Source organism: Aulostomus chinensis, chromosome 23, assembly GCF_037954235.1.
Source record: "Aulostomus chinensis isolate RoL2024-O1b breed Wild chromosome 23, RoL_Achi_v1.0, whole genome shotgun sequence".
Classification (NCBI taxonomy): Eukaryota; Metazoa; Chordata; class Actinopteri; order Syngnathiformes; family Aulostomidae; genus Aulostomus; species Aulostomus chinensis.
Genome location: NC_141342.1, coordinates 20263433 through 20275968, shown reverse-complemented (window position 1 = coordinate 20275968; position 12536 = coordinate 20263433). Strand labels below are relative to the sequence as shown.

General features: G+C 45.1%; 1 protein-coding gene across 10 annotated transcripts in view; it reads left to right on the top strand.

The window, feature by feature from the left end:
• The window catches only part of grid1b (glutamate receptor, ionotropic, delta 1b), a 381406-nt gene extending 378870 nt beyond the window's left edge, over nucleotides 1–2536 (top strand). For 6 of the 10 annotated variants that reach the window (XM_086194877.1, XM_086194876.1, XM_086194882.1 and 3 more), the window contains one exon: nucleotides 1663–2535. In XM_086194877.1, coding sequence (XP_086051003.1) covers nucleotides 1663–2124 — 462 coding nt within the window. In that variant the 3' untranslated portion in view covers nucleotides 2125–2535. Of the gene's footprint in view, nucleotides 1–1662 lie in introns of all 10 variants that reach the window. The other 4 variants (XM_086194886.1, XM_086194884.1, XM_086194885.1 and 1 more) reach the window with 2 other exon arrangements.
• Nucleotides 2537–12536: the final 10000 nt, after the last annotated feature.

Sequence of the window (12536 nt, the reverse complement as noted above, 5' to 3'; positions counted from 1 at the left end):
GAGGGGAAATTTGAAGGCTGATACCAAATATTTCTTTGACTGTTATCAATTAACAACACACCTTTAGTTGCCTTTTCAAACCTTCAAGTCATTTCAATCCGATGATTTCTAAAACAGAGGCTAAAAAGCTAGTACATCTGCCCCTTAAAGAAAAGCAGCAGTAGGAACGGATAAGTTCAGCTAACATGATAAGCCTTTGGGTTATTCAGCATCAATAAAATTAAATGCATTAAAGTAAATTCTGTGCGAGCAATACTGGTAATAAAAAACAACTGCGAATAGTAAAGTAAAAATGCACCACAGTGGTACTTGAGATGATGAAAACAGAAGCATTAGAACCAGCTGAAATGTTTTGTAGTGTTTATCCGAGTGAGATGCATTAGGGAGGGGCTAGACCTCATTATCTTTAAAATCCTGGCTACGGCCCCGGTGCTAAAAACACCACATCACTGCGTATATGTAGTATTAATACACAGTGTCAATGTGTCTTGTGTTCTGAATATTCCTTGTGTCACTGTGAGTAACTAATATCATTGTTACATGTGACTTGAAGTGAACTCAATGCTGGAGCCAAGCCAGGCAGCGCTCAGGACACCTGGTTAACACTGAATGTTTGTTGTGAACTGTTTTAAATTCTCTATAAAAGCTCCGACCAACAGGCTGCATCAACTGCAGCCGCATTCACTCGCAAAGCAGCAGATGAAATCCACTTGGTATTCGAGTCACTCCGCGTCCTTTACCTCTGTGTGACCCGGCGTGTCAAAGCCGACCCGAGGATCAACACTCAAATGTCTATTAATAGCTAACAAGCGTGCACGGCTGCTGTCAGCTGGAGATGCGTGTCAGCTGATGTTTGGATTTAAGCGTTGTGAAAGCGAACCAATGCTCAGATCCTCCTGTGACCAGTGTTGTGTGTTGATTCCAAGGGCAACAAGAAAAAAAAAAAAAATACACAACAGAGAGGGGACATCACCGAAAAACTAGTCACGTTGATCGAATTTCAAACGTATTTCCTGACCATGCAAATCCTCCCAAACCTTTGAAACTGACACTTGTTTCCATTAGTAACTCATCCACAGATTTTAATCTTCATTTATTGAGGGAATGTGCTGTGTAAAAACCTTCGACTGTATGTGTGTGGACGGCATAACGTCACCCTTTGGTTCTGGTAGGCCCATCCATGTAGGTCAAATATATCTATTTAATTTGATATTTTCATGGAAATAATACACGAGACAAATTCTTCTACACTTTGTATAAGGACTGAATTTACTTGCACACTGACGAAGAAAGAAAAATCTCCAACAGCTTTACAACAAACTACTGTCATTCAGTTTGGCTCCAGGATTGTTTCTCTCCAGACATCAAACCTTTAATACTCACTGGCCAAATTTGATTTCAAGGTTTATGTGCAAATTGGTTTCTGTGGCCTCAGTTCCCACTGGGCTCTCCAAACCAGCTGATAGCAGCTGATAGCAGATCAAAACAGCGGCCACGTCCAAAAAGCAATGACGTCCAAATGAAAAAGAGTAAGAATGCATGGAGCACCAGCAGACCTGAACCAGTCTGAGAAACCGGCCCTTTGCCAATCTCAGCCTCTGTGTCCCTCCTCCACCCCCCACCCCCCTGTTTTCCCTCTGTCCTCCCTCCCTCCTCCTATAGGACAAGGAGGTGAATCTGGAACAGGTGCACCGTCGTATGAACAGTCTTTTGGACGAGGACTTGGCCCACAAGCAGATCCCCGGCCCCTCTATCGAGATCTCTGCGCTGGACATCGGCAGCATGCAGCCCAGCCAGGGCTCTCTGGTTCCCTCGGGCCTCGCTGTGACCACCTTCCTCCCCGGGGAGGGGGCGCCACCTCCTCCTCTTCCCCACCCTCACCATGGGGGGACCCTAGGCAGGACGCTACCCCCGTCCCAGGGCCCTGGCAGCACCACATTGCCCCCACACCACCCGCTCAGCAGCTCCAGTCTCAGCGGCACCATGCAGTGCAAGCACAGGGCTCCCAACGGGGGGCTCTTCCGTCAGAGCCCTGGCAAGACACCCATGCCAATGTCCTACCAGGCAGTCTCCGCAGGACCCATACCCGAAGCCATTGAGGCCACCCACAGTACATCCATATAGTCATAAGATGGGGTGGGGCAAGGTCACGGGGTCAAACTGTAACAGGTCACCCTCCGGACGCTCCGGTTGTCAAGTGGTTGAAGAAAATACGGATTAAATGAAAAATCACACTTGTACTAAGTAAAAAAGATTTTGTATCTCACTACTTGATCAGAAAAGGTGAGACAAAGTGGAGACACGGGGGGAGGGGGGGGGACTGACGGGTGTAATTTTCCCTTGTAAATATCTGTAAATACCAAGAGAACGAAGTGAGGTCAAAGTGTATTTTGAATATTCTCAATTTTTGAAGTTGAGTTATAAAAAACAAACAAAACAAGATTAAAAAAATATAAATACATATATATGAATTTATATATATATAAATATATATAATGTATATATATATATATATATATATATATATATATATATATATATATATATATATATATATACTTTGATTAAAAAGTTATGACTGTTTGAATGGCTTTGTAAATTTTGTTCAATATAAAACAATGACGCAAAATTCATTGTGATTGTTTTCTAAGTGCCGAAATTAAACGATGTCTCTCCACAACTCATCAATGTAAACCCATGATGCACCGCCGTAGGGACATTTTAGTGTTGGACACCTACTGTTATGCACCTCTGTACCAACCCTATATATATCTTCAGCATCGGACGAAAATAATCACAATTCTTTTGTTTTCATTTGTATTAAATATATAATATACATTGTTTTTCCAATCAAAAGTCTACATTCATTTTCTTATGTTGACTTTAAATGGTGTATCATTCGGCGTCAGGGGATAAAACAAAAGGGATTTTTAACTGGTTCATATTTTACACACAGCTGAGTGTCTTTCAGTTTTTAAAGTTGTTTTGTTTGTTTTGTTTTGTTTTTGTTTTCGGTACCAGAACTGTCAGGTGAGGAGATTTATTTTATAAAGTGAAAACAGAAACAGGTATGACAGGAAAGAACCACACTAACATGTTCATCAACAGTTTGTCCAAAACGGCCTCTGTAGTTGATTCTTGTCAGTGCCCTAAAGTTCCTGTGCTCTTACAAAGAGAGCATGTACAGACAGTGCCTTGTCATCCTTTGCTTGCTCGCTGTTAACCGTTAGCCAGTGCTAACGGCTGGTTGTGAGAATTACAGTGGAAAATGATAAATATTATATGCGAATGGAACTGTCAGTATATGTTGGAATGTTCGGCCCCAAAATGATCATCTACAACCCAAAACAAACCATAGGAAATATGATGCAAAAACCTGCCACATTACTACCATGAATAAATGAAACATCACATGCTAACGGTTAGCTGTTGGTTGCTTAGTCGATGACTGATCACTGTCTGCTCAAATGCTCTCGGCTACTTGTAAATTAAGTCTTGAATGAGCAGGAGTTGGTGTGAATGCAGCCGAACTTGGTGAGGTCAGGTTCCACAGCACAAGATGCTGTCTTCTCATTGAATTTGACTTGAAGAAAAACATAGCTATATAGATACGTCGCTGATCTTTTTTATATTAGAGAATTTAATGTCAAGCACTTATATACAGGTTGTTCTCCTGCAGATCAGCACAGTTCATCAGAGCGAGAGTGACGGAGGAGCCTCATATTCCCCCACGTCATTCTTAATGAGATCCATTATCACCTGCAGGGATGACGAAGGGCGTCATTATCCAAAGTGCAATCAGAGGCTCGTGATGGTGGAGGTGCTGCAGGTGTCATACCTCAAACACTCATAAGATGGAGGGAAAGTGACGATATTGGCTAAACACTTGATGGTTGTTTTTTTTTCCTATGAAGTTGTGTATGACGAACCTGTATGGAATCATAAAACCACAGACCTCTCCCCGTCATTTGCTTTCATTAGCACTTAATGTGCACTTCCTGGCTGGATGTAACCTCATTTTCATTTGCCAAATATTGGCACGTACGGCACATTCCAGAATCAGATCAGCTCACATCTGAATGGTCTCAACTCAGTCGAGGAGAGGGAGGGAAGCAGTCAGAATGACCTGCTCTATTCATTTAAAGATCAAAGTGTTGTTTGACAAAGTTTCGTACGACTGCCTTTATGGTCACAAACATGCTGGAACAGCGGTGCCGTAAGCGGGCAGCTAGCTGCTGTGCAGGCTGGTGAAACGGATTTGGTACATCTTTTTGAGTCCACTGGTTGGGTCTGAGCCTCAGTGTGATTCGTTTCAGTCTTGGTGTCTTTGACACTTATTTCGGGGGGGGGGGGGGACTTGTTCTCAACAATGTCACGTGCATCGTTGGCAGAGCCGCGCTGTGCTGTGTGTGGCCTGTTGATTGTAAAAGAATCGAGCAGTTGTCACTGAATTTAAGATCTGAACATGGACACGGAAGTTCCTTTTTTTTCTCTGAAGCATTTATTTGGACTTCTGTGCCTGCACCCCGTCCCTGGTTCAACAACGTAACAAGCTGGGCGGGGTTACTGTTGTTGGGGAAAAAGAACAAACAAGAAAAGTCACATTACAGGGCTGCGTGGGTTTGTGGCTGGAACCTGAAAAAAATAGATATTTTGTGTGTTTTTCAAGTGTTTGCTTTTATACTCTGCATGTCAAAACTTGTAGCACAAGCCACTATGTTTCTATGGGTTTTTTTCTGCCTATAAATACAGCGATTTACAGTGACAGACGAATGTTGAAGTCAGTTTCACAACTTTACTGACACAAAACACAAAGCTGTCCAAACCAAATAGTTTTTTTGGGGGGGGGGGGGGGGGCCTAAACATCATAAAGCAAAAACCTGTGAGACGAATGATAGAATTACATTTCTTAACAAAATTATATTAGTAACAATAATATTACATTGTTGGTCCCATGAAAACAGACGTGGCGTTGCATAACATTCTTTGGATTTTAATGTATTAATTCTTAAATTGTGCTGCATACTGCAAAAAAACAAAAGGAATTTCCTGTCCATGTACACAAGCCCCGGGTTACTTGTTGTGACCATTGGTTGGCTGGCAGTAGAGAGGAGTGCTGCTTGCAGGCAACTGCACAGCCTCACACAGGAAAACAAGCTGGTGGGCGCAGGGGCCACTGCACCGTCCTTAGACCCAAGAATAAATGCACGGTACCCTTTTAGCCCGAGGAGAACGTAAAAGACCAGATATCCGTGGGTGTTCCTAAAATAGTTTTCTGTGTGAAAGTAGTGTAAGATTTTGGGGTTGCAGTCCCGTCCACAATCAGGACGTCGACACTGCTACTTCCTACATTGCCACTGGATGTAAAAGATTAGGTTACAAAAGGGGGTGACGGTAATGTTCTGTGCCTGCGTGAGGACAGGTTCTCCAGATTCATCAGATAAAACTCTGCCACTCATGTCACTGTCTGGACAAGCAGGGTCAGCTCACGCGGGAGGCTTTTTAGTGCCCGTCCATCACCGTCTGACCACGCAGCTCTCGTCTCAACAAACTCTACATGGACGCTTTCTAACTGTGTCGCTAGCTACTCAAACTTCCAGGTCACACTGTGTCCCGCATCACGGCGGACGGACTGAGATCGAGCACCCCGTGGTTCTGACTGGACGTCTGTGCTGGGGTGGCCGTCACCCCTTCATGTCCCAACTCCAGAAGATGAAAACATGAACTGTCAGAGCATATAGTCTGTCACAGAACATCGAAGGGAGACCCTTATTTTATTTATGAATATGCTGCTTGGAGTTTCTTAATCTTTAATAAAGAAATATGGTTTACACATTCGTCTCCGCTATGTTGGATTCGCAGGTCGACTCTGATGAGGACATTGTGGATGTTCATAATTGCCTTGGGTGATGAAATGTTCTGTAATGGTTGGCTTTATTGTTTGTTGTTCTATTAGTTCCTTGAGGAATCAACCATCCATCTTCAGCCTTCAGCTGAGGTTGCATCTCCAGCAGGGAACCCCATGCTGTCTCTCTCTGCCCCATCAGCCAGCTCTGACTGGAGGATCCTGAGGCGTTCCCAAGCCTGCATGGAGTCCCTTCACCTTGACCTCCTCCCAGCTGGATGTTCCTGGATCACCTCCCCAGGGAGGCGCCAACAGCCTGACGAGATGTCGGAACCACTTTGCTGCAGCTGTACCCCGGGTCCCTCGTGGATCACCTTTGGGTCACTTGTATTTGGGATCTTGTTCTTTGGGTCATGACTCATATTTCATGACTGTCGGTATGAGAGCAGGAACCAAGACTGGCCCCTGAATAAATGCTACCGCACCGATCCGCTTTGGGAGAAGTGTATGGGTCTTCTAACTGGGTTCAGGTCTGACAGTCTGCAGCTTTCAATTCATAGGCGGCTCCAGTTTGTTAATCCACTTTTTGGGCTCAGGCAGCATGTTTAGACCTTCCAGGACCTCTAGACTCCAGATAGAGTTGCTGGTAACGGACCTCCACACCAGGTGAGCCCAGCTCAACAGGGAAACTTCATTACTGAGTAGCTGCAGTGACAGAGTTTCCAGCGCGCATCTCAAACACAAAACTGATGACTGCAGGATGTTTCCTCAGCGGAGCGTGTTTGACTCAGTCCCGGCATGCAGATTAAATTACCTGTCAGCAATAATCTTTTTACAATCTTTGCATGATAACAAAACTCTTCAGTTCAGCCTGCAGGACTTTTATCAGAGCAGAAACATCAACACTGCAGGAGGCTGGAATCACAGGATTCAGCAGAAATATGCGCTGTTTAATATATTTAATATGTGTGGCATTTCTCTGTCTTTCTTCTTCTCTTGACAGTGACGATTGATGAATGTGTCCTTGGAGGATTTGTTCAGTCGTGGGTGGTTCTCCCACATTGGAAGGTGTAATCCGTTTGAAGAACAGGATTTACAGTAACATCCAGGAGGCCCACGGCTCGGGTCAGGCTCCAGCGGTGCAGAACTGGGTGTTGGGAGTCGCTGGACCAAGTGTGAGTGTGTGTATGTTGTTGTGTATGAAGAGTACATTTACACTCTGATCTCACAAGACTAAGAACAAAGGAGCAGAATGAATGCAAAACAGAAACGGGTTCCTTGACTTTTAGAAAGATGGATCACATTAATTGATGGAACTGAAAAAAAAATACTTTGCCCAAAAACTGTATTTTACCTTCTTAAAAATACTCACAGTTAGGAGTCTTGAGCTCACGGAGATGTTTTTCCCTCCTGCGTGACTTCATCTTGACTCCAAAATGCAGAAAGAGCCAGCCATGTATATTTAGCTTGAGGCTAACGGAGGCTGTTGGCTGACGATAACCAACCGTGAAGGTTAACTACCTCTCAAGCCCATCGTCCTTTGGGATTCATGTCTTCTGTCTCCAGCAGTCTGTGAGGCACAAACACTTACAGCCAAAAAAACAAACCAACTTTCACCTTTTTGGATGAGCACTTATTTGCATCATACACGCACGCACGCGCGCGCACACACACACACACACACACACATATAATAAGTGTTTGTGATTGCTGAGGATACAGTGGAATAAAGACGATGTGGATTATTATGTATGATGCTGCTGTTAGCATTAGCTTCAAGCTAAGTCTACTTGGCTGGCTCCTTCTGCATTCTGGAGTCACAAAGATGTGATGCAGGATGGACACACACTTTGAAGTGTGGCTTTCATCTCTGACAGCTGTAATTACAAAGATTCCTAGATTAATATGGGGTTTTATTATTTCATGATGATGCAAAAACAAAAGAACTGGAGTTTCGTTTTTTAAATGCTGCTCTAAATACTGCAGTTAAATTGCTTCGCTGATTCCAATTGAGGTGCATCTGTAACAAAAGACATTCACAAAGAGTTGTGCTGTAAATTAGCCGCAGGGGTTCGCAGCACGTTGGAATAATCTGCATATTTATGACGATGGACTGGCTTCCATTTCATGCCTGTGTGCCTCCAGAGATTTCCTGTTACATTAATATAACCTCTCGCCATCGCACTGTCTCTGGTTTGATTTACACACGCTGACCCATCTCCCCTTGAGACGGCGGCTCAGCCTGTAACCACAGAATGGCCCATAACTGCCTGCCACAACTGGACTCAGACATTCATATCGGCTTTTATTTCTTCCAGCTGCTGGAGGTAACGTGAGTAATGAGGTGTTTTATCCAGAAGACACAGCTCAGCAGCATCGGGGGGGGGGGGGGGGGGGGGGCTGTGTCACATAAAGTCAGTAACAGCTGTAACTGCTCTGAAGCTGAAGAAGTACAAGGAAGGCAGGCAATGCGAGCATGTTTGTGCAGGAGTTTTGCCGGGCTAACAAAACGGTTGCGCAGTTGTAATTGACGTGAAAAAGGAGGAAAAAACTACCATCAAGGAGGATAGTGAAACACCTTCTTGCTTGTCTTCCTTCTTTGATTGTTCTTCCATCCATCTGTCCGTTAGCAGGTCAGCTAACCAGCCAGCAGAGCAGGGCTCCTCTCAGCCACGGTGTCACGTCACGTAGCAGCCAGTTTGTCCGACAGCAACGCTGGCAGGGCACTTCGCCAGCTAACCAGATAATCTCTCCATCGGCTTGTCACTGCAAACCAGGCGACCCGGCTGTGAGACAATGACGGCGCTGTGGTGACAGCGAAACACGGTGAGTTTAAAGCCGGAAGACAGCTGACATCCTGCATGTCCTAGTGTGTCGGGTTCAATCTTCCTCACGGCGCATCAATTAAGTCCTCCCTCCTAATTGACGGAGCAGAAGGTGCTTTCTGTCAAACGCCATGATGGCAGGAGGCAGCGTAGACGCGGTGAGAAGCTCAAGGATTCTTACGTCAACAGGGCAGAAATATCCCCTGTCTGTCCTGGATAATCTGTCACGGGCTGTTGTGTCGTTTCTGCGTCCTGATGTCAGGCACCAAAATAAGATTCTGCAGCGGAGTTTTTTGTGGACGTGACAAAATCTGCTGCCATACTCACCCTGTTAAACACTTACTCACTTAGAAGTTCAAAAAAAAATTCAACTGAGTATATTAAAGTAATTCTTCAACCAAATTACCTTTCAAGCACTAACAAATAGGTGTCTCGATCTCACAAAGGTGGTTTTTTTCCCCTCCTGAGACTCTGCAACGGCGTTTACTCAAGGACGTTTTGGACAACATTGCGGGTTTTTTGTTTGTTTGTTTGTTTTTAATGAGTGTGTCAATTTTATGTTTTGTTTTTTGTTTGCTGTAGCTGTTGTTCACAGTTAGCCGCCATTAGCTTGAAGCTAAATATATCTTTCTGCATTCTGAAGTAGCGAAGGTGAAATGCAGGAAGACACAATAATTGTGAGCTCAAGAAACTCTCTTAGTGAGTACTTGAGAGGCTAAAAGCACTTTATGGGTGAAGTATTACATTAACAGCTACAGTATATTTAGCACCCTATTCATTTATTTCTCTATTTGTTTCCTGTCATAATCCACTTTCCTGAATTACTAGGAAATCAGAAAGCCCTAACACAATCGTGCTGCCATCTGCTAATACAAATCAATCTCGCAGACTAATGTGAGTAGAAGAAAAAACACTCAAGGGCTCATGTGGTCTGCTAATTTAAATCCCAAATGTCATCGCTGGCCGTGGCCGTCTGTGCTTTTAACTGAATTGATACCATTGATGCCAAATTTAGGCACTGAAATATCAATGTCCTTGCCTGTAATTCCGTCAGTGCATCAAACCCTCACGGGGCGTTGTAAGGGACGGTCGCTGTCCTCACGCATGTTCGCAGGGTGTGGCCAGGGCTTGTCTCAGGTGTAAGGGTCAGAGCCCGACACGCGGTGCAACCTTGCACAGAAGCTGACAGGTGCAACAAAGATTTTACGCTGGCGAAAAGGTCGCACTAATTGGTTCCACTGCAACATCGCTGCGCTGCATTCTGCGCCGCGTCCACCGGACGAACATCCTTGACAGGCAAATATGCGTTAACTTGTCAAGGAACGGCAACGGCAACTCTGACTCCACACTTTCCTCAAGGTCGTCCGAGTGAGATCTCCTGGAGGAGCGTTGGGGCCGGAACTCATTTACTACTTTTGTCTCTCCTCAGTCTTTTCTGCTTGCAGTCGCTGCCGTATTGTTTTCTCTCCTTCTCCCTCTAATGTGTGTGACCTGCTCTCAAGTCGCATTTTTCCTCAGAGCGTCGGGCCGACCCATCCGTCCTCCTCTGGTACTCGCACGGCGTCTCCAAAGCATGTCAACAGACACAACCTTTGCCTCTGTGGAGAGGCTGCTTTTGTTTGTTTTACCATATATAAACATATATATGTGTGTGTGTGTGTGTGTGTGTGTACGCATCCATCAGTGTCACGGTGCAGCTTCTCTGTCTTTCTCCGTCACACTATACCCGTGGCTCTCCAGCTGACTGAGCTGACTCTAACGGGTAGTTGCATGGCAACAGAGTAGAGCTCGCAGTCAGTGAGAGCGAGTGGAGTCAGTGGGACGCAGGACTCGGCAGGCTGCTGATAGTACGTACGCCCTCGCAGTGCCATCCCGGCTCCTTCTGGAGCTGCTGTCAGCGTGTGTTAGATCACCTGGAGGTGCATTATTGTGTCATTATATCACATCGATGGAGGTGGCCAACCTGAGGGCCTCTATTACAGTCTCGGTTACAAATGGACACAGACACTTTTGTCTTCATCCAACAGCTCAATAAGCGCTGCGACGAGATTGTCCTTGCAAGAAAAATGACCACAAAGGAGGGAAAAACGCATGAAAATGACATCTATTGACTTCTCAACAACAGATGCCATCTAGTGGCTGCAGTAATCATGAGTACAGGAGAGGAGGAAAATCAATGATGCCAATATAAAGTGAAAACATCCACTGAGGGAAGCAGGCCGGGCTGCTGGATGGAACCCACGAGCACCGCGCTGAGGAGCAGAGGCTGTTTTTCTGAGTCCCAAACTGCTTTAAAAACATGGTTATATCTGAACTTTAAAGGACGTTTCTTGTATTTTTCAACGCTGGCTCTTGTTTGCTTCGTTTTGTTTTGGGGGTTTTTTGCTCAAAATGTTTGATAAGGACCAAAATGACCAGAAATGATCCAACTCTGAGCAAGAGCACAAAGCGCAGCAACCACCAAACTGATTCACGTCGTTAGACAATGGTCTCCGTCAAAGGGCATCCGCTGAAAGTGTTCATTCCTCAAGTGCATGGACGTCAGAGGAGGTATGACACCTGGACAACAAGCCAGGTAAATCTGTGGCGGAGGAATTTCTGTAACTCCTACATACTGGACTGCCATGCTGCATGACGGAAGTTCACCTTTAACTTCCTGGAGCATGTGATCTGCACATGAATGCAGGAATAGTTAAACACACCAGCTACACACACACACACACACACACACACACACCAGGGATGAGAGCCTAATTATACTGCTCATCACACTCAGTTTTGCCGCTCCCCCTCGTCGCCTCTAAACCCGGTCATTATCCTCCTTGATATATCACCTTTTCACTTGCAAATGACTGACACTATTGAAACCGCACACTCACACTCTTCAAGTGGCTCTTTTGCCTCCAAGAATAGAGCCCATAATAAGTCTCAGCGTGGTCAAGGACAAAAGATGGCTTTTTATCTCGGTAATGACCATCGTCGCTGCAGAGGGCTAATTTCTGGGAACCCTGACATGGCTGCGTGACCATTGTGTGGATTCTTATCAGAACCCCACGACATTTATGCTGAATTATTGAGACGAGTGTGGATTGTATCCGTACTCCTTATAGGGTTTGTGTGCTAATAGCTCCTTCAACACAGACGGTGGCGCAGCACAGGTAATAAATATGATTCATTGTGCAGAGCCAGTCAATACCAGAATACACAGCACGTACACCAGAGTAAGGGGTTAATTTACTGTGTTGGCCAATCAGAGGTGTTTACATGCAAAGCATTTGATGTAATCGGTCATAAATGAGTAATGATTCTATTTGTGTTTTGTTTAATTAAAGTTTTGATTGCGTTTGAGCTACATTTGATGATTCATCATGTGGCTAAGTGCCAGAGTAGCATTAACAAAAGGCTGTTGATCATTTGAGAGTTCAATTCAGATTAAGAACGCTGTTAGCGTGACTGAGCCATGGAAACTACCGCCAGGCAAAGAGAGACATTAAGATGCAGTTGAAGTCCACCTTGGGTGGGCTTCGGCTGAGGTTGATGCAGGCCGACTTCAACGAGTGGCGGGAAGAACGCTGGGAATTCTCGGATCGTTTCAAAATAATTACCAGCAAAAGCCTGAAGTGTTCGGACACAAGTCTGCAGGTGTCAGAAAACAGCAACACCACTGAGAAATGTAGCTAACCAAGTTACACTGCTGCTATGCTAAACTAGCTAGCGTTACGTTCTCACTGTTCGTTTGCTGCTGAAGTGTGGTCAGCACTGTCACCTCCTAGCAAGAAGGTTCCGGGTCGAGCCCCAACTTGGGCTCGGGATCTTGCTGTGTGAGTCTGCATGTTCTCCCTGTTCCTGCTGGGTTCTCTCTGGTA